This window comes from Astatotilapia calliptera, chromosome 16 (genome assembly GCF_964374335.1).
Source record: "Astatotilapia calliptera chromosome 16, fAstCal68.1, whole genome shotgun sequence".
In the NCBI taxonomy this organism is placed as follows: Eukaryota; Metazoa; Chordata; class Actinopteri; order Cichliformes; family Cichlidae; genus Astatotilapia; species Astatotilapia calliptera.
This window is the reverse complement of record NC_137437.1, coordinates 14378184-14399090: the sequence shown is the minus strand read 5'-3', so window position 1 is coordinate 14399090 and position 20907 is coordinate 14378184. Positions and strand designations below refer to the sequence as shown.

Here is a 20907-nt window from a genome sequence, read left to right as displayed (position 1 = left end):
TTGTTTTTCAGTGTCTGCTGCTGCGCTGTCGCCTCTCCCCTCTCTCTCCACTTCTCCTCTCCTCTCTGTTTCTGTGCGTCACAGCTAGGTCATGGCCGGACTCCAACAAATGCTCCGGTTTCTCGAGCCACACGCACGCACACACACATACGCACACACACACAAAGGCACCAGGAGCACACAAACACTGATCTGACAAATGATAGGGTGGCGAGGCGAGGCGAGCTAATAGTAGGCAGTGCGCCTGCTGACATGCCCGTGGGCCGCGGGTGTTAAATTGTATCCAATTACGGCGCATGCGACGATATGAGGGGGGAATAATAATTCTTCTTGCGTGACAGGGAGATTCGCTTATTTCACGGGATCTTTATATGAAGTGGGGGCGCAGGGCTCGATGTGTTCACACGTTTGTGGGCAAGCTGTGTTGTCTATGCACGTGGAGGAAAAAGATCTGGTTTTCCGGAGGACACGTTGCCCATGATCCATTAATCAAAATCCAGTTAATAACGTTTGGAGATGGGCAGGGTCCGGTAGAGTCCGACCAATAATTAATATCCATTATTTAAGCAGGCCCCGCCTAAAACAGGCCTGAATGTACATACACATAAACAGACAAACACTTTGCAGGCAGGCAAGTGGGAATGAGGAATGGCATCAATGTGAAAATGAAATAAACAGGCCTAGTCTCAGCTTTGTTATGAAATGTCTCTCCTGCTCATTTATTTGATGGAGTGCGCAGCCGAATCAAACCAGCAACAGTGCCGGGGTGGGGGGGGGGCAGTGTGGGTGATACGGTGGTGTGATTGTGAACTGCAAACCAAAGTTTCACCCAGGTGTGGCTGACACTCGGCAGAAAAGATTTAAAACAAAAAGGTCAAGAGTTGGTTTTCGTAGTTCAGTTTGGCAAAGACGGAGCTGACGGCTGGGAGAGATCCGACCGTAACGAAGGCTTGAAACCAGAAAAAACCAAATGGGCTGTGGCAGAGCATAGCAGGTGGTTCACGCTATTAGCCTGACAATCAGCGACACTGTTCCTTACTTCAAAACAGGCTGGCAGAGGCACCTTAAAGAAACAAATAAAAATAAAAAAATAAAAAAGTATCCGTGTGTGTGTCTACCAGGGGATTTATTTGACTAAAAGCATCTCTCTGTAGTTGTTCATAAGGCTGTGTGTGTTGAATTCGGTTCTGCTTGACGGACACCGCCGAGCAGCAGATCTGGACCAAGAAAAAAAGTTTCATCTCATCTGGTCCAAGGCAAAGTACAAAAATAGAGTGTACAGTTAAATATGTACAATACATTGATCTGTTAGAAATATTGTATAACAAACAAGTGTAGTATTTTTCATTAAAAAAAAAAAATACAAAATAACCTTCCAGAAGTGAATACATGTGCAGCAGTTGCATCAACAGGAACAAAAAACAGGCAGAAAACAAATACTGTGAGGAAGGTGACATGGGTGCTTTGGGATTTAGTTGCCCTGTTGAGGCATCTTGACTGTTTATAACCCCTCCCACTTCTGTAGTTCAACTCCGCACCCACATCCCCCCGTTGGCAAGAAAATTGTTCAGTAGCAGGATCAATCTCAGGGTAGATGCAGATGCTTTCACGTCAGACACACGGGATACATCTTAAAGGCCTCCTTTTCAACTAATCTCCTGCAGAGACGTGAAAAGAGAATGCTAAAGGAACACCTTGTTATGATTGCCTTTCAGCGGTCCTTATGGGTTCTTTTTTTCTCCATTTTATTGTTGTGGCATGCCGAAATGCTGCAGACGTACAGAATACGATGCAGAGAGGGAAATCGTTTCAAGACCTTTTTGGGAAGAAGCAGATGCGTTTAACATCGAGAGGATCTTTACAGCGCCCTAGTCCTTCCCCTTCTCTTGTAGTAATGCGCTGAGCTGGAGCTCTGTTCAGTATGTGTGGTGTGTGTGTCTTTAGGATATTAAATAGTAAAGGATGGGGATTAATAATGGAACCTGACAGCTCATCTCCGGCTCCTATCTGCCTGACTGTCCCCCACAATCTTCCCTTCCATTCCCTCCCTACCTCTTTTTCCTCCCTCTCAGTTTCTAATCTGCTGCGTTTCTCTCTGGCTCTGACCCTCCTTCGTGTTCCTTCCCTCCATCTCTTTTGTCTCCCTCGCTCTCCCTCCCTCCCGCTCTCTCAGGGCCCTCGGTCTTTCAGGGTCATGTCAGGAGAGTAGAAGAGCACATTGGTGTCATCGTCATCGCTGAGGTCGGCCAGGTCAGCCTGCGTGTAGCGCACCGCCCCGGGGTAGTACTCTCCAATCCGTGTTCTGTCACAGAGCCGTGACTGCAGAGCCAGCTAGAAAACAGACACGCATACAGTTTGGAATTAGTACACAACACTTATACTGGTGTAGAAAGGATGTTCACACTAAAGCTCAAGACTCAAACGTTTTTGGCCATTAAATTAAAAACAGTGCCCCAGGTAGATAAAAATGAAAATATTAAACCCCAGATTTGCATATCCAAGGCGTCATCGTGAAGCTGTGGGTCGCCAGCCATAAGAACCAATAATCCCCTTCAAGTTCATTTTCTCATGCACCTCTGGACCGCTTTAACCCCGTCTGCTATTTTTTAAAGCATCCATGTTACAATCTTTAATGTGTCAAAACGTTGGCCATTCAACTTCAATTTCATTTTGGCTAAGAGACGAGACTGCACGGAGGGAGATTTGCTGAGCAGACTGAGTGGGAAGTGAAGGTCGCTGTGGTGTGACCAACAAAATCCCGCCTTTTCAAAGCTGTGTGTGCTGGAATAGGATGGCACGAGGAACAACTGAGGTCGTTAAGCATTGAATGTTCTGCCTCGGGACGCAACAGTAAAACTTTTGTTATGGTGACATCAAAATGCTTAAAATTCTATATACTAGTGTGAGAAGTACGAGCCGCTGTAAAGGCCCACTTATGCAGAGTTCATTTTAAGACTCATACTGTGGCTCTGCTAGAATCTTTGGTCATCCTGCACAACGCTAGATTCCACCTTTTGTAAATTCCATGAAAGCAGCGTACTTCAAACAATATGAAAAAGAAAAAAAAAATAAACGGCAGTGCAATAAAACTTTAATGAGCGTCTAAATCTGAAGAAGAAAGTGTGCAGCCCTACATCACTTAAGCATGAACTGCTTTGATGTGTGCGAGTAGCGGGAGAAAATAGCCTAACTGTCCAGTCAAGCCTGAGCATGTAAATGATATGCACGCTTCTAAACACGCTCACAAACGTCAGGCTCATGAGAGGCAAATGAGATTCTGCTCATTTGAGTTTGTACGTGTGAGCAGGGATATCGATGCACAGTGCCCTAGCCAACAATACTGAAACCGGGAAAACGTTTAGTAGATTACACTGGATCTGGAAATCTGGAATTTTCCTGTTTATCTCAGTCACCATTCCAAATGAAAGTGGGAATAACGGTCCACATTTTAACTTTTAAGCTGCCAAAACACCTTGTCTTGTGTTTTGGCTTCTGCTAAGCCCTGGAAATCATTCATAATGCAGTCAAACCACCCTTCCCTTCCTTGATTGCATTTAATTGCTTCACTGGTACTTGAAAATCCCCTCAGTGTGGGGCTGTTTTCGATCTAACAAAGAAAATTACCTATGGAACTCAAGAGTGAACAATTACATAAGCTTGTTTGGGTGAGAGGGGGGGGGACTTTTGTCCCCTTTCAATCTCGCAAACATTACAAAATTCACAGCACAAATCTCGTCTCTGGGTTCCACTGACTTTGGTTCTGTCAGATGAGCTAGTGACTGTGAAACGGGAATGTGATTAATGCACAGCAACTGTTTTTATGCTTTTTGAATGGTGTGATTATGCAAACCGAATCAGATGTTTGGCTGTTTTATATTTACATTTATTCAACTGGCAGATGTTTTGTTTTTTAGTACTGTTACCGAGCCAAGCCAGAGTAGCTCACAGTTCACAGGTTTTTCATTGCAGAAGGACAATGTGAGCTACAGTAGGATGGAAAGATGAAGGGTGTTTAGACCAGTTTAGACTGGGATTTTAAAATCCACATTGCTACCAAGACTCTTGTTCCATTGCAGATCATATGAATAGGACTGCTCACAAACCTGCATGGGATTATTCATGTAAGTGGGAGATGTGCTGATGGCTACTCTGCTGAAATACCCAGAAAAGAGTAAAGAAACGCAGAGTGACATATGCCGTCTTTGGCTGGTTGAACCTCAGATGTGCTGCTGCAGTTTGGATTTATTTATTTATATATATATATATATATTTTGCTGGGGTTTCACTGGCAGCCCTGCCAGAAGGGAATACAGTACACATACACTATAAGAGAGCAAGGGGGAGGACTGAACAGAGGTTTAACCAGCTGAGCCTCAGCAGCGTAACAAGGCTTTGTCTGCCTCTCCTTAACACACGACAGCTGTGATGCGCAGTTTCGGTTATTGGTGGACAAAAGGGGGCCATGCTCGTGTGGGCACGCGGTGTTTCCACTAAAAAAAACAAACCCCAAAACCCCAACAACAATCGTGTTTTAAAATCAGCCTGCTTTGCGTTAAGATTGCCACGATACCGAGACATGTAGGGCTTTGGAAGAGCTTCCTTTCCTGCGTGCACACTCATAAACACAGAGAAGGAGAAGTGAGATGTGAGCTCATTGCAGAGCCACGGGCGGTTCAGCTGTATGGCTAGAATGCAGATCAATATCAGGGTAGGAGCGAGAGGAAGAGGGAACGAGATGGAGAGTACGCAGGTGGGAGGGAGATGCTGGAGAGCAGCAAAAATAATGTAAGATAGATAAATGCCAGAGATGCTGTAACAGGGTACTGGGAACAGAGGAGACAGCAGAAGAGTACGGCGAGGCAGAGATGGGCAGAGAGAGGGAGAAACAGAAGAGCGGCTTCACTGCCGCGAAAGAGGAGGAGGGTGGGGGAAACCGAGGACTAGATAAAGAAAACGATGCCATGACAAAGAAGCAGGTTAATGGAAGAAAATGGGTTTTAAAAAACAAAAAAAAACAAAAAAATGCGCTTCTGTTCACAGTAATAACCTGGTTGTGTGAATGCATGAATCAGATCTGTAACCAGAAGAGGCCTCTCAGTGAAAGTGTGTTAGTTTTAGTTTTAGTTAGACCGACTCTCCTCACGCTTAAATTTAGCTTCAAGAGGAAGCGAGGAGGAATGGAAATATCTGCTAAAATCACGACCTGGTCCGATTTCTTTTTTTGTTTTTTGGTGTCATGATTTGAGTTTTAATCTGGTGTGTGCCGAGTCTTTTACTTAACTTTGTAATTCTCTGCACTGCAGTACGAAACATAACTGGCAGGTAGGCTTACTCACCTTAAAGGTCAGTGTCTAACTAAATTTAGGGGGAAAAAATGAATGGCAGTGAAAATGTGTGGGTGTATGCAGCAAAGGCTATTTGAAAAATTTAACAGCTACAATTTCTATGGCTCAAAGTAAACAGTGTACTGAAAGCCACCGCGCTTCCTGTGTTTTTGCTCAATCTCTCAACTGAAACTGGCCAATAGACATCGTGCAGGCAGCGTGTGCTGTGCTTTTATGTCTCTAGTGACGAGGACCCATGTCCACTACGAGTCTAGACTCAGGGAAACCCAGTGGTATTCACAATCATGCATGCTAGCCTAATAATCAACCTGAAATGCCATTAAATTTAATCTCATTTCCATCCTGCAGTTTTATTTTTAGTTGACATGGGAGCTGCTCGAATGGCTGCCAAGATCATTTATTTTGTAAGGTTTTTAAAAAAACATGTAAATTAGTTATTTTTAGCAAACTCTGCATCACGATCTTTCACATGTCACCATTCAAATCAAAGCAGCTACTTTTCATAGTGAGAGTGGAACAAATTGTGGATGTTTTGAGGGATCTAAATGTGGTGCCCAAACTCAGCGTTGCTGCCAATTTGCTCCAGTGGCCATTTGCAAGCACTGAAACAAATAAATGGCACATTTTTGCCATACCCTATAAAATGCGTGAGCCTTTCTTAGAACTCACAAAAGTGCTTTTATCTGCACTGTCTCATCCTAATGTGCTATCTATGCACTGAGCAGAACAAAACTGGCAGGGCCACGGAAAGCAATAATAATGCCTTTTTGCTATGTGCTGCATAAGCCAAAAGGGAACCTAATAAACTGAGAACAATTCAAAATCTTGGAGTCCAGTATCAAGGTTTAAAAAATACCAATGGCACAGTACCAGGCATGTTTGAATGACTGAACATATTGGATATTAAAAAGGTACTCCGCACTTAAATGTTGAGTTTATTGAGCTATAAACTTAATGATATTACTGTCACTATTACTGGGATGAAACACGTCAGTGCTGGTGGTAATGACATTTCTTTGCAAATAATAAAAACCTGAATGTCACTGTTTGAAAATGGCTCAATAAGCAATCTACTGTTTTAAACCTTGCAAAGCCAGACTGCCACAGGTCAGACTGTTTAGGGCTCATCAACATGTCTCAGATCAGCTCAAATCAGCTGTGGGAGAACCCCTCCCACCCCTTAGTGTTTCATACTTGAATGATGGAAACTCATTTACATGAATGTCTGCCATTTCCTGCAAACGCTCTACTTAGGGTTTTTCAGTTTTGGTGCAGTGGTTTGGACTTGTGCTTTTGAGGGCTGCGAAAGCATCACCAGACCCTCACATAGCTCAGCAATAAAGGTGGCAAGATGCCCCCTTTTTAGTGAGAGACAAAGACACACAGAAGCTTTAAGCAGTATCCGCGCTGGAGCCAAAGGCTTGAACTGATGCAGCACGAGACCAGGATGGTCAGGACCAGCATGGCCTTCCACCACATTAATGTCTGTTTCAGCTGATTACGGATTTCTTCACCTCAAATAAACCCTCTGTGGCAGACATGTGTCTCTTTCCATTTTCTCTGGACTGGAAAAGAGAGTGGGCAGCCCTCTCCTCACCCTTTCTCACCCTTTTTCCTCATTTTATTTTTAATACGTGGGGGTGGAGTTAGATTAAAAACTGTGGGTGAACTAACATTTTAAGAGGTCTCTACCCAAAGTACAGGTGCAGATGCAGATACAGCAAATGCATTACATTACAGTCGACGCATGAGTCCACTAGTGGCTTGAAGGTGAGCTGTGGTATTTGGTGCCAAGATGTTAGCAACAGATCCTTCAAGTCCTGTAAGCTGGGAGGTGGGGGCTCCATGGATCAGACTTGTTTGTCAAGCACATCCCACAGATGTTTGACTGGATTGCAATCAGGAATTTTGAGGGCAAGTCAACACCTCAAACTTGTCCTCCTCAAACCATTCCTGAATCATTTTTGCTTGGTGGCAGGAAGCATTATCCTGCTGAGAGAGGCCAGAGCCATCAGGGAAACAGTGCTTAGGGTAGGTGGTAATAATCATAGCATCATAGTAAAATCCACATGGATGGCACGACCCAAGTTTTCCAGCAGAACATTGCCCAAAGCGTCATACTGCCTCCACTGGCTTGCCTTCTTCCTATACCACATCTTGGTGCCAGGTGTTCCCCAGATAAGCAAAGTACACACACCTGGCCATCCACGTGATGTAAAAGAAAATGTGATTTATCAGACGAGGCCACCTTCTACCATTTATCTGTGGTGCGGTTCTACTGCTCGAGTTCCCATTAATGCTGCTTTCGACGGTTGACAGAGGTCAGCACGGGCACCCTGACAGTGTTGTTTTTCATTTTTGCTCCTGGTACTGTATGACGTCAAAGAGAGCGGCTGTCCCTAATGTAGTCATCTCAGGCACACAGCTCTGCCTGTGAGCACAAAGGTCCCATCCACCTGCTGTTTAAAGCCTCTGTTTATGAGGAGCAGCGAATCGGAATAATGATGGATCGTTATGAGCTGTAAATCACGCAAGACTACTATCGCGGAGTCCAGGAATAAAAACATGAAGGTGGGAACGAGCATAACAGGTCACCTTTAATTAAACTGATTTTCTCCGCCTACCCAAAGCAACAGCCACCAACAACTTTTCCAAAGTACGTATGGCACGAGAGAGCAGAGTGAAGACAGCCTAGGGAGAAGGAAAAAAGGCGCCTACCCTTTAAATCATGCAAATGTACTGCAGGCAAGCAGCAACAGAGGCAGAGAGGGAGAGAGCGCTGGTGAGTGAGCACGAGGAGACAGGGTTAGGAGGGCCAGGGTGGGGGTGGGGGGTAGGGTTGAAAGCGCAGATTCGTCGCTTTGAGAGAGGAATGTTTTGACGCTGTTGCAAAACCCTCCACACCACCCCCACCCCCACCTCCTTCTCTCCCAAACCCCCCCCCCGCGCCCCCTTCTCTTCCCCGCCAATCTCACACCTGATGTGTGGGGGCTGCTGGGAGCCGCATGCCAAGATGAATAACAACCGGCTGTTAGTCACGATAGCGCACGAACACACGCCGCCTCTCTCTCTCTCTCTTTCACTCGCTCTCGCTCTGTCATCTTCTTTCTCACCTTCTCTCTCGTTCTCCGTGAGACGCGCAAACAGCGTTTTCTCTGTGATTTACGAACACATTGAGATTCCGTTTCACTTCTCTGTCTCTCTCTCTCTCCGCTCACCACAGTGCAACATTGACATTTGGGCTGAAGGTCACACTGCACATTCCAGTCTTCCACACTGCGCTCACGACCCGTTATCAGCGTGGTTGGTGGTACTGACTAGGCGACAATATGTGTGTGTGTGTGCGTGCGTGTTTGTGTACGCGTGAGCTAAGACCACAAAGAATTTTCTGTGTTTGCGGTTCAATATCTGCTCTGGCTCGTATCTGCAGATACAGTCAATGTTTGCAGATTGAGACAAATCTGTGGAGAACCCTATTGATTGTGGTGTTTATTGAAATGCAACCACGCAGGTTTGTGGTTCAAATTTAAAAAAAGAGAGAAATTAAATATAATATATACACGTAATTTTTTTGGAAAAGCTTGTCTTCATTACATGTTCCTAAGCCCTGAATTTGCCATTTTACACTTTAAAAAAAAAGGGGGGGGGGGGGGGGGGGTTTGTACCAAAAACCCAACAAGCATTTTCCGTACAGGTGGCGTGTGAACACCTGTAACAGATGGTAACAGTCAGTGTGGGAAGTTAAATGGCCTAATTACAAATCCTGAAGCAATTATTTCTCACTGGGAAGAGGGCTAAGATGATGTTGCAAAAAAAGAAGGAAAAAAAAGTAAAATGACTTTTGTAGAATTACCACATCATTAAACTTAAACATCTTCCTTACGTAAGCATTTCAACACTGGTATAAACAGAAAATTCAGCCACTCATTTCGATGCCCTTCAATTCGTATGTCTTTGCTGGGATGGGCTTCAGCCACCTGAGTCCCTGAAAGGAGTAAGCAAAGGTACACTGCAGAGGACAGATGGCATTCAGAGCTTTATAAAGCTCCTTTCAGACGTGGAATCTGTGACATTGCCGACTGAATAGATCTGCTGAAGGAATGGATTTTAAACCACGCTAACAGCAGGAATAACAATGATGCTCAATCTGAAATTCACATAATTCAAATGAGTAATCCCAGCGATCATTTTTGCTAAATGTCACAGCAAAGCTGATGTTTTTTTCTTAGGACTAAAATGTATTGGAAAACTTTGGTGATCCCAGACTTTTAATCCGTCACCACAGATTTAAATTTGCCCATTTAATTCACGTGTCTATTACTTTACAGTTAAACTGAATTATACCTGCTAACCAGCTGCATATTGGGTGGTTGCTGAGTGTGTCTACATGCGTATCCTGGTTATGACAATCTTTTAGAAGTACTCTGTTTTTGTCTTTGCGTCTTTATTTCTGACACTTGAATGGGCCTTTGTTCTAGGTGTTAAGAAACCTGGATATGCTTCTGAACATGTTGAAGTACCCTTATACAGCACATCCAGGTGTCTGAATGTTCCAGCCAAGTTACCTCATAGAAACACAAATAATGGTGGGAGCAAGACATTCAAGTCTACAGAAGACAGTTTGCAGAATGCCTGTTTCTCAACATGTAGAGTGAGACAAGTCAGGTCAAAGCCACCTGGGCTTATGTTTAGTAGCTATGAAGATGAACTGTGAGAAACTATTTGCATGCCTAATCAAATGTATATAAGTGTCATATCCTGAATATGGTTAAAACCAAGATAAGCTTAGGTAACCTGGGATACTCTGTCCATGTAAATGCACACATTGTGACCATGTTTGCATACTTAGCGCTGAACTGTAAGCATTTAACCAAATGCACAGTTTCAACCAGTATAAGCCTCGATTGAGAGCTCGTGTCAGTGCAACAGCCTGATTGGTTCCTCGCGTGTTGGGTTAAATATTTTCAAGTGACACGGACATGTATTTACCTTTATTTTTTGTCACCCAGGATTGATTCGCATCAGTGCAAGTCTTTGAACAGACTACTGTATGCAATCACATGAAAGATGACTGAGTGTCTATTCAAGCGTAACCACTATGTATAAATAGCCTCCAGATTTAAATAACGATGCGGTTCTCACAGGTGTGTGTGAAGTTTACCTGCATGCCAGTTGGGCTCAGGAGGCTCCACCAATCCCTATTCAGGCCAAACACAAAGGCATTGGCCAAGCCGTGGAGTGGTGCCGACAGGACGTGCAGAAGTGTGAGGTAGAAGGACGGTGCCTTAGGGTAGAAGGCGTTATGGAGCCTGGAGGAGGAGGAAAAAAAGAGAAGACAGAGAAGTTTTAAGTTCTCCCGTAAAAAAGTTGTAAATACAGAGACAACTAGGAGCAGAGCTTTAGACGTGACGATGGAGTAATTCAGGGAGAAATCAGAGGGAGAAGACGGCAACGGGGGAAAGGGGAACGGCAGAGAGCGAGAGGTTGATAGAGCAGCAGAAAGAGAGGGAAAGAGAGGCAGAGGACAAGTGAGTGACAGAGTGAGGGACAGGGTGAGAACGAGAAGTAAGTGGCAGAGGCAGAAAAAGGAGAGAGAGAGGAAAAGGGGAGGGCGAAAGAGCGAGTGAGCTTTATATCAGCGTTTAAGAGCCCATTAGGCAGCGTGAGACGGCTGGGCTGACACATTCTTGGCTGCCGCTTCGACAGCACGCAGCACTTTACAAGGACAGGGAGATGTGTAGCGCTCAACTCCCTTCCTCTCCTTCTCACCCCCTTTCTCTCATCTCAGTTTCCTACTTCTCCTGACCACAATTTCGCCATCCCATCTTTCCCTTCTTTTTCATTCCGCGCACGTTTCCCCCGCACGCTGCTCGGCCTCACTCAGATATCGCCCCCATTTCTTTGCATTCAGTTTCATCTATCTGGATATCTCATTTTCATCTTGACTCGTGAGAGTGAGCCGCTATTCCTTTCTTTTCAATTTCCTTCCCCGCGCCTGGAAACCTGGGGCACGACTAGGAGAAGAACCTGATATTGTATGGTGCGGCTGAGAACTAATGGCTGCCTCTGAGAACGATGCTGCTCAGCCATTAACCCTGGATTAACCTTGTATTAGCGCTGCTCGCTGGGCTAGCCCGCCACTAATGTCTTTTATTGATCTATTAGCGTGAGAATCAAACCGCCGCGCGGCTCATGGCATTTTCTGCATGTGTTGTGTTCTTGGGTTTAGTGTGCAGCACGAACTAAGTGGCCACAGTGGTTGACCTCAGGGTCGCCAAAGTCATCTGTGTCTTGGGGGTTGGGTGGGCCACTCTTGTATTGTGGTTGCACAAAGTTACGTGGGACTCTCCAATCACCTATTCCTATGTGACTGTCTGACTCACAGAGATTTTTTTTCATTAGTTTTTGAAATGACAATTATATTGGGGAAATCTTTAGCAATTTTAACACCGCTGTGCTTTAAATCACTCTCTGTAGCAATCACTTCACAATAGCACCACAAATACTGAGCCATCACTGCACCCTGCACATGAACATGACGAGTCTTCGTGGCTGCAGTGACATCAGCCAGGCTAATAAAAATAACTCCTGGTGACTAACCAAATGTGTTTTATAAAAACAATGTTAAATGTCGTGATGCTATTACATCACTGTCACTTTCTAGTCGCACAGGAGGCAGATAATGTTTTAGAGAATACTACTCAAAAGACTGGAAACTTTCTACTTACAATAACAGGACACTGAAGGCCAGATCAAAAATAAACAAAAAGCTTTGTGTAGTGGAGACGTCCAAAGTAGGTTCAGGGCTTGCAACAGGATTTATTTCCAATAGGAAACACATAAACTTACATTGGCAGGGTTATCCTTCAGAGGAGTTTCATTTGATGGCAGATGGTTTAAGCACTGAAAAGGCAATGGATAAATCCATTTTAACACATTTAAATACAAAGCAAGCATTGAAAAGCACCCAGGTGCCAGGAAGAGGAGCGACTCTGTTACTTGCCGTGAGAATAAACTAAAATCGGAGCAAATTGATTTATATTTAATATTTGTCATTATTTTTTGGAAATGACTAAAAAGTTAATGCAATGTCTTACATTTCTAGAGACATAAAAAAGAAAAAAAGAAAAAACAAAACACTATATATCCCAAACAGGAGTCCTCTCTTTCTTACTGGGGATTTATGCTTCAGCAGGAAATTTGTCACCTCAATGTGAGGGGTGATAATCATAAGCATCAATATAAGGATCTCAGCAAATTTCTGCCTATCAGAAAAAGGAATTGGAAAACTTGAGCAACAAAAATGTTTTACCCCACAAAAACCATGGAGCAATTAACACACAAGTCCACCAACACAAGCATAAACACTTCGACGTCAGCCACGCACATGGGCCAAACTGTCGGCTCGATTCAGTCTAAATCAGGCCTCAGTAGTAGATGGCATTTCACAATTTTCTGCCCAGTCTGTCAGGACATCATGTCCAGAAAAAAAACAAATAAGAACTACTGAGCTCATTTTTGTGCTTGAGTTCTTTTGTGGATGTAGACTTCTTCTGCTTCTGCATCACGGTCTTGAAAAAGGCTGCGTGCACCACCCATTTTTAGACGGGAAGATTTTGTTCCCGGAGATAAGATGGAGCTCCAGTTGGGATGTCGCAGCTGTATGAAACTAATAGCTGGTGCAGCTTCTTTGGTACACACAGCTGCTTCAGGTGCGCTGTCAACAGCAGCCTCTTACACTACCAGCAGCAGCGATAGCAGAGCCTGAGTTTCTGCTTGATGAAAATATAAACGAGGCGCTGTACATGCTTTTTTCCTAACGTCTGATAACTTCCAAATTAGCCAGCTTTTTCCTCCACCTTGCTCTCGCCAACGTGACAACTAAAAACACAGCGTTGATTTATGTTACCCAAGCGAGATATGATTACAAAAAAACCCTGCATTTTCAAAATATTTTAAGGTTATACGTTTTCGGATCCATTTGTTATTCCTAAACTTAACCTAGCCTGGCCACTCGCACTTTTGTGTCATTACAGTGTGTTTATTTACAGCAAATTCCAACCCGATACTACAATAACGACCGTGAATGTTTTTTATTGTAGTGCATTTGCAGACACGGTTTTGCTAAATCTGCTTTCTGCTTCATTTTCATACAGATAAATTCCCAACCTGCAAGCCACTCTTAAATATGAAAAGAAAAAGATAAAACTTGCAACAGAGGCTATCCATCATTTTAATTGTGGTCTCTTGGAGCAATAATACATAAATGATTATTTTTTCCTGATGTAACCACACTCAATAATCTCAACGTTTAAGTGAAACCAAACTCTGATCCTTAAATGTGTCAATAAAGGCCTTCAGTCACTGGACACGTTAACATAATATTTGCAAATATCAAATCAAGCTTAATTTTTATGATTCAAATAAGCATATCTGACCAATCGGACCACTGCACATGGCAACAAGTGTGCTGTAGCTCAAAATGTGCACCAGTATTGGATACACAAATAGTAAAATAACACTATTTTACCTCTTACACACAGCTAGATGCTGCGGGTCAATCGGCTCTCTGAAATGATTTCCCCACCTCCTCAGATGTGCTCCCAGCTCTGCCAGCAAGAGTTCAAACTGCCCCACTAACAACATAAAATGTATGGAGGCTATGAAGACATAGGCTCCTTACAGCTGTTACATACACTAACATCTTTTGCTTGAACAACAGTCCAGTTCTTTTTTTTTTTTGATAATTTAAATTCTTTACACGCCATAGAATTTGACTGCTGTCTGCTCATTGCTAATTTAACAGAAACCATGAAGTTTAATGATGCCAAATTCCCTTTTCTAGTATAAATGAACCAACTACAATGTCTGCCAAAATCTTTCGTTATAGAAAACGGGGATGCACGATTCAGTGTTTATTTCTATTTTTTGCCTTGATACTGATCCCGAGTCTTTGTGTATCTGTTTGGCGCACCTTTCTGACCCAAATACTGAAGGTCCAGATTCAAGAACAAATGATCTTTAATTGCCAATATGGATTCGATTTTAAGCTTCTTTGGGCAAATGCAACTGCAGAAATTGAGAACTGCGTAAAGTGTCTCACTCTGTTTGAGTTGGGATGACAGAGAAACTCAGTCTCCTCGTGGTTTATGGTTGTTATTACAAATATGTTTTAAATTGGCATGCCACAGTGGAGGACCGTAACTATGAGAGCGGAGGCTTCAGCTCTGTCAAAACTTAGCCACACACACCAAAATAAAAGGAAAAGGGGAAAGAGTCGTAGTGGCTACAGACGTCATGCCCTGCCTTCACTCCATCTATGCTACAAGCAAGGTACGCCTGGCCATTTGGAAAGGCGACTGTTTCATGTACCTGTCACTTTCTAAACAAACACACACACGGCTATGGTCTTTGGCCCCATTATGAAGTCCTAATCAGTGAGCGATCCAGCTATGGTACCTGCAGCCGGCTGAGAAAGGATGGTATCTATGCCATTTTATGAAGGAAACCTGATAGAAAATTAGACTGAAATTCAAATTAGAACAGAATTATTATTATTAAACCAAAGAAGCTAAATGCAACAAATCCTTCTGAGAAAGTCTAAATGGTCCTGAGGGTTCCCCTCTGCTTTACCATCGAGTTGCTCAGAGAATTAATAATTACTCACAAAATGTATTAATTAATTAGTGAAAGCTTAAATTATGCGCTGACAGAACTCTTTTTTTAACAAGTGAATGAAACAGTCGGCACTGGTTGAAAACCAGACTGTTTCCCAACAAAAAAAGACTGCATAAAGATATAAGGGATACATGTCGCCATCTAAGCTTTGAGGATCTATATACCTTTGTGGCACTGTGCCCATATGCTTTTGCCACATTCAGGCATTTTTATTTTTACTTGCATACTGAGGGAAATGCAGACAGTATAGCATCACCTGATGCCACGGGCTGGGTTAGGGCATATTGTAAACAGTGTGACAGTAAGCTTAAGCGTGGGAAGAGAGCTTGGTTCACCTCAACTCCAAGCAATTCACAAGAGGTTAGACTTCTTCTAATATTCTCCTGAACGATAGGTAGCACCACTCAAACCATACCGTCATATCAGTATTGATATAGGAAGAGAAGATGTTTTTTCCACAGTCTCACAGAAACTGTTGCACCATCTCCCTCTGTCTGAGCAGTAACTTTTATATCATTATTATGGCAGTAAAAACCATCATGGTCGTACCTCAACCCAGCTGCGATAGCAGTGGTACGATGTGCCAAGTAACAAAAGTCAACAGGTCAAAGAAAAACTAAAACAGCGGTGCATTTGACAGGGAATAAACGGTCACCAAAAGCGACCGGAGAGATGTTGTACTGTAGGGAAGAGAGAGCTCAGTGTGAAAGTGAAGCTGTCAATTTACTTGCCAATCTATGTTCCCACCCTCATCTTTAAGACCACAAGCTCTAGATCACAGGTGTCGAACTCCAGGCCTCGAGGGCCGGTGTCCTGCAGGTTTTAGATGTGTCCTTGATCCAACACAGCTGATTTAAATTGCTAAATTACCTCCTCAACGTGCCTTGCAGTTCTCCACAAGTCTGGTAATGAACTAATCATTTGATTCCGGTGTGTTGACCCAGGATGTTATCCAAAACCTGCAGGACACTGGCCCTTGAGGCCTGGAGTTCGACACCCCTGCTCTAGATAGTGACCTAAAGAATGAGACTGAGAATACAAGCTGCAGAAATCAGTTTCCACTAAAGGATGGCCAGATGTTCTCTTAGTGATAGGGTGAGTTGTGTCGTTTGGCAGGACCCACTACTTTGCCACATAAAACAAAACTAACTGAAATAGATCAGATATCTGACTAAGACGCCTCCTGGATGCCTCCTAGGTAAGATGTTTTGGGCATGTTCTATCAGGAAGACCTAATTCCCGCCGGATGAGCTGGAGAAAGGAAAAGGAGGTCTGGGCTTCTCTGCTTAAACTGCTACCCCCACGATCTGGAATCCAGAGCAGTAGAAAAACGGATGGATGGATGAATGAACAGATGGAAGGATGGATGATTAAGGAGATTTTAGTGTATTTTTTCTTGTCATTTGTGCACATTTTGTTTATTTTTTAGCAGTCTTACAAACAGCTCCTAAAACTTTTAGATTTAAGTTACGCAAACTTTGTCAAAACCAAGCAGGCACATAAACAGGCTGTTGTTTTTTCCCCTTAAAAGCCCAGTGAGAACTGCAGGAGAAAAGCACAGAAGATGATTATGGAGATTCATCCACAAATCTGGTTATAATCCTCTCTTATCCTCTTTTGCAGCGTGAGGTTGCAAGGTTTATTTGCCATTAATCTGTCTCCATTTACCTTCCAACAACCCTTTAAAAAGTTGTGACAGAAAGAAAAGCACAAGTTGAGTTGGCCAGAGGTCGAATATAAACCGGCAACAAGAATCTACCTGCCGTAATTCTGGATAAAGGTGTCGACTAAACGTCTAAACGAAGCTTAAAATAAAACCAACAGTGCAGCCAGTGGAGCGTAGAGTGGCGTATCCTGGTGCTTGTCAGAGTAGGGACCATTTCAGAACTGTTTTCTGGGTTAGCCTACCGCGATATCTCCGAGGACCAGACCAGCTGCTAGTCACATTCATTTCACTTCCCATTAAAGGTGAAATAAATCAGGAGTCCCCACACAACCTCCTAAGAGACGCAGGAAACACACACACAAAGACACACACACGGACACGCACGAAGAGGAAGTTGGACACATGTGGATACACATAAACACACATCACTGCCCGTGCGTGTGCAAAATAGGTGTCTACATTCAGTCTAACCTGGGTCACATACGCCGAGAATGTCAGAAGGAGAGGAAATGCAGTGGATGTGTGTTTGTGTGAGCGGCTGTGTGTGTGCGCCTGCCTGCGTATGTGTGTCTCTCTGACAGCACAGCGGTGAGAGTGAGTGGGTCTGTGTGAAGGGGGGCTATTTCTGGCGTCTCATTTTTTTTTTCCTGCTGCCGCAAAGAAACACGATCGGCGTCCGGGAAACGAGAGCTGGCAGCAAGCAATCATCTGCCTGCCACACACAAACACACACACACACACACAGACACATGCAGGCGCACACACATGCGTGCGCACACACACAGACACACACACAGACAGCACCTCGCAGCGCTGAGCAACACGCGCCATGGCAACGGAACAGCCGCAATTAGAGGCGAAGAGCCTTTCCCCTCCATCGAGGGAGAGACGGAGAGCAAAATGAAAGGAAGAAAAAGAGCAGGCGAGGGGGAGAGAAAGGGAGACAGGAAGGCGGGGGGAGGGGGGAGGCTGGGCAGAGACGAGTGTCAGAGAAACGGCGCTGCACAGGAAGGAGAGAAGGGAGAGCGGGAGCGAAAACGGAGAAGACGATAAAAGAGGTGAAAACGTGGAAGAGTGAGGAGGCCGTGGAGGGGAACGAGGGGCCGAGAGCGATGGAGGAGGAGGAGCAGGGAAGAGGGCAAAGGGGTGAAGGAGCGAGGCTGAATGAAAAAGACTAAAAAAGAAGCCGAAGAGGCAGAGAGAGAGAAGGGAAGGGAAAGAGGAAGAGGAGGAGTAGGAGAGATATCTAAAAAGACAGATTGCAAGACATGAGTGAGACAAACAAAAGAGATTACGTGCGAGAGAAACCAAGATAAGACACGGGGGGGGGGGGGGGGGGGGTGCAAGGAGGTTAGATAGAGAGAAGGGAGAGATGGAGAGGCTGGTGGAGGCGTGCGGAGGATGGGGGAGGATGGTAGGGGGTGGTAGGCTGTTTCTCCTGTGTGAGCCAGGCTAATGAAAGATGAATGAGGGAGGCAGTGGTGAGAAGGAGAGTGTGGCTGCGGGCGATGCCTGGCTGAGGTGCTGTGTGCGCGCGTGTCGGGGTTTTGTGTGTGCGGCGTAGTTGAGCAAGTCTCACAAAAGGGATGATGCTGTGTACACAATATCGGGAGCAAATGGTCAACAACAATAAACACGAAGACACGCTTCTGCGCTCACGCTCGCGGGCGCATGTAGCCTTAAGTCTCAGCCTGCTGCCACCTGTAAGCATGCAGTCAATCATTAGTACTCGCGCAGCGTCTCCGAAGCCTCGCTCACTTATTCAGACCTTCCATCTATCAAGCTGTCACTCACTCTTTGAACCCGTCTATCTCACCTTCCGCATTCTCTGCAAAATCCCTCATTTACTGCCTCTCCCTATCTCCTCCAATATCCCACCCTGCCAGTCTATACCACTTTCCTTCCCTCCGTTTCCATTTCCTCCTTCTATCAGCGTTCACCTTTTCTTTTTCTTTTTTTTGTCTGCCTCTAATTGTTGTGCCGAACATCCTCAGAGCTGTGGGTGAAACGCACTTAAAACAGCTTGGACGAGAACTCCTTCCCCAGAGTGGAGGGCAGCCAGACAGAGAAGTCATCCTGAACCCGATTGCACTTCCTCCGCTCTATGACTGACTGCCTTACTTCTTTTTTTTTTTCTTCCCTCCAGACAAATCACATGCTTCGCAGTGCCCAAACAAGGCTCTCATTCTCCCTGCGGTGCCGCTGCTGACAGCGAATCAGAACTTTTCTTTGACTAGAAAGTCTAATTCTGTAAAATTGAATTTGATATCTAAGATAAATTATAGGTGGGACAAAATCAATGCAAGTATAGGACAGTAAAGAAGGAGATTTATATATAATTTTTTAAATGTATGCCAAGCTCACATGATATTCTACTGCCTTTCCTGAAGGTTTCAGAAAGATTTTAGCTTTTAAGCCCCTAAAACTAAATCCAGCTCAAAGGTTTCTATTATATCTATATTTCTAAAACATTTAGAAAGACAAACACTAATCTCAAACAGAGAGGATGAAAAATGAACTAGACATTGTCACAGTTTATTTTCGTCTAATTATTCTTCACAGTGCTTCGAGCCATGATAGCCTTTTAAAGGACTCAAAATATGGTAGAATCCACTTGTTGAATCCAGATTCTTCACACGTAAAAACTCTAATCTTTGTGGTTTTTCCTCTCAATAATCTCAATAGACAAAGCAATAAAGAAGATTTTTTTTAAACACTCAACACTGGGTTTTTTAAACTCAGTGCCTGAAATTCATTTACATAAAGCTTGACCTGTTGATCCGTTGGTTGCTTGCGTCTCTTTGATACATGTGTGGTGGCCTTTAGGGCAGCAAAAACCCAGGACAGGCTTTTCTTTGTACAGTGACAACATGTGATCAACCGCGCAAACGTGTGTTCAGCTCTATTGCTTGGGAACTATCTGCTAGAGGATGGTGTGCTTTATCTTCTTTCTCCTGGGTGTAACGACACGTAGATGAAACCACGGTCTGCATGTGCGTCGTGCTAGTGTGTCTGCATGCGTGTGCGCTACAACTGAAAACTGGAAGATGATCTACTTTGAGCATAAGGTCAATATGGGTGTAAATGCTCCCATTATAGACAACTGCACATGCTTGGTCCAAACACGTTCATTTTTGCCAAAATTTCTGGAATAATCCTGAAACACATAAACAGGCACACCTGCATGGGATGCGCACACACACACACACACGCACGCACACACACGGTAACAGACAAAGCGGCATACACAGACCCCAGGGACTAAAGCGGCTAACGTTCACCAACAGAATAAAACCCAAACAAAGAGACATCCTGTTTCCTGGAACACAACACCGCTCAACGCACTGTGCTGGGAGCCAGTAAACGCACGCACACACACACACACAAACAAAATCTCTTCGTGCATCGAAGCATACGTGTTTCCCTGCACCTGATTCATGTACCTGCATGTGTCTGTGCGTCCAGTGATGCCACTGGCTGTGCCTCAGAGTGTTTGTGCGAGTCAGTTCGTCCTTGTGAGCGGCTGTGGCTAGAAGTGTGTCCGTGTGTGTAGGGGTGGGTGCGCGTGTGTGTGTGTCTGTGAGAGAGAGGAGGGAGGGAGGGAGAGCAGATGATAGAGTAGGCTTTAGCTATTCCCTGGAGTGTGAGGCAGCGTTTACGGCACTCACAGAGCAGCCAGAGTGATGAATATTTAAAGACGTGCCTGAAAGAGCAGAGGGAGGGGGAACAGGGTATGTGTGGGTGCGTGTGTATGTGTTTATGTTTGCATACGGCAGAGTGTGAGGGAGGTTATCCAGTATCTCCTTTAGGTTTTGCATGTGTATACCATATGCATATGTGTTCATGTGCATATACACCAGAATGACCCTGTATGCCTATATATGGATATTTGTCTACATGACCTACATGTATGTAAGAGCAGTCAGGTCAGTACATTTCAATGTGTTGGGGTCATGCAAATGTGTTTGTGTGTTCTGCTGGTGTCATTTACATGTATGCAAAGAGATACATGTTACAACTATGTTTCTACTTCAAAACTGAAAATTCAGCCTTGGTGTGTGTGTGTGTGTGTGTGTGTGTGTGTGTGTGTGTGTGTGTGTGTGTGTGTGTGTGTGTGTGTGTGTGTGTGTGTGTGTGTCCAGCCTTGATACGGGTGGCCCCTATGTGTGTGTGTGTGTGTGTGTGTGTGTGTGTGTGTGTGTGTGTGTGTGTGTGTGT

At 44.4% G+C, this 20907-nt stretch overlaps 1 protein-coding gene across 2 annotated transcripts in view; it reads right to left on the bottom strand.

Annotated features, from left to right (window-relative positions):
- Window positions 1-1107: 1107 nt before the first annotated feature.
- The window catches only part of LOC113007509 (cyclic AMP receptor-like protein A), a 51796-nt gene continuing 31996 nt past the window's right edge, over window positions 1108-20907 (bottom strand). Inside the window, exons 12-13 of one of the 2 annotated variants that reach the window (XM_026144142.2) lie at window positions 10507-10654; window positions 1108-2331 (exon numbers count right to left, since the gene is read on the bottom strand). In XM_026144142.2, coding sequence (XP_025999927.1) covers window positions 2170-2331; window positions 10507-10654 — 310 coding nt within the window. In that variant the 3' untranslated portion in view covers window positions 1108-2169. The remainder of the gene's footprint in view (window positions 2332-10506; window positions 10655-20907) is intronic. The other variant, XM_026144143.2, reaches the window with a different exon arrangement.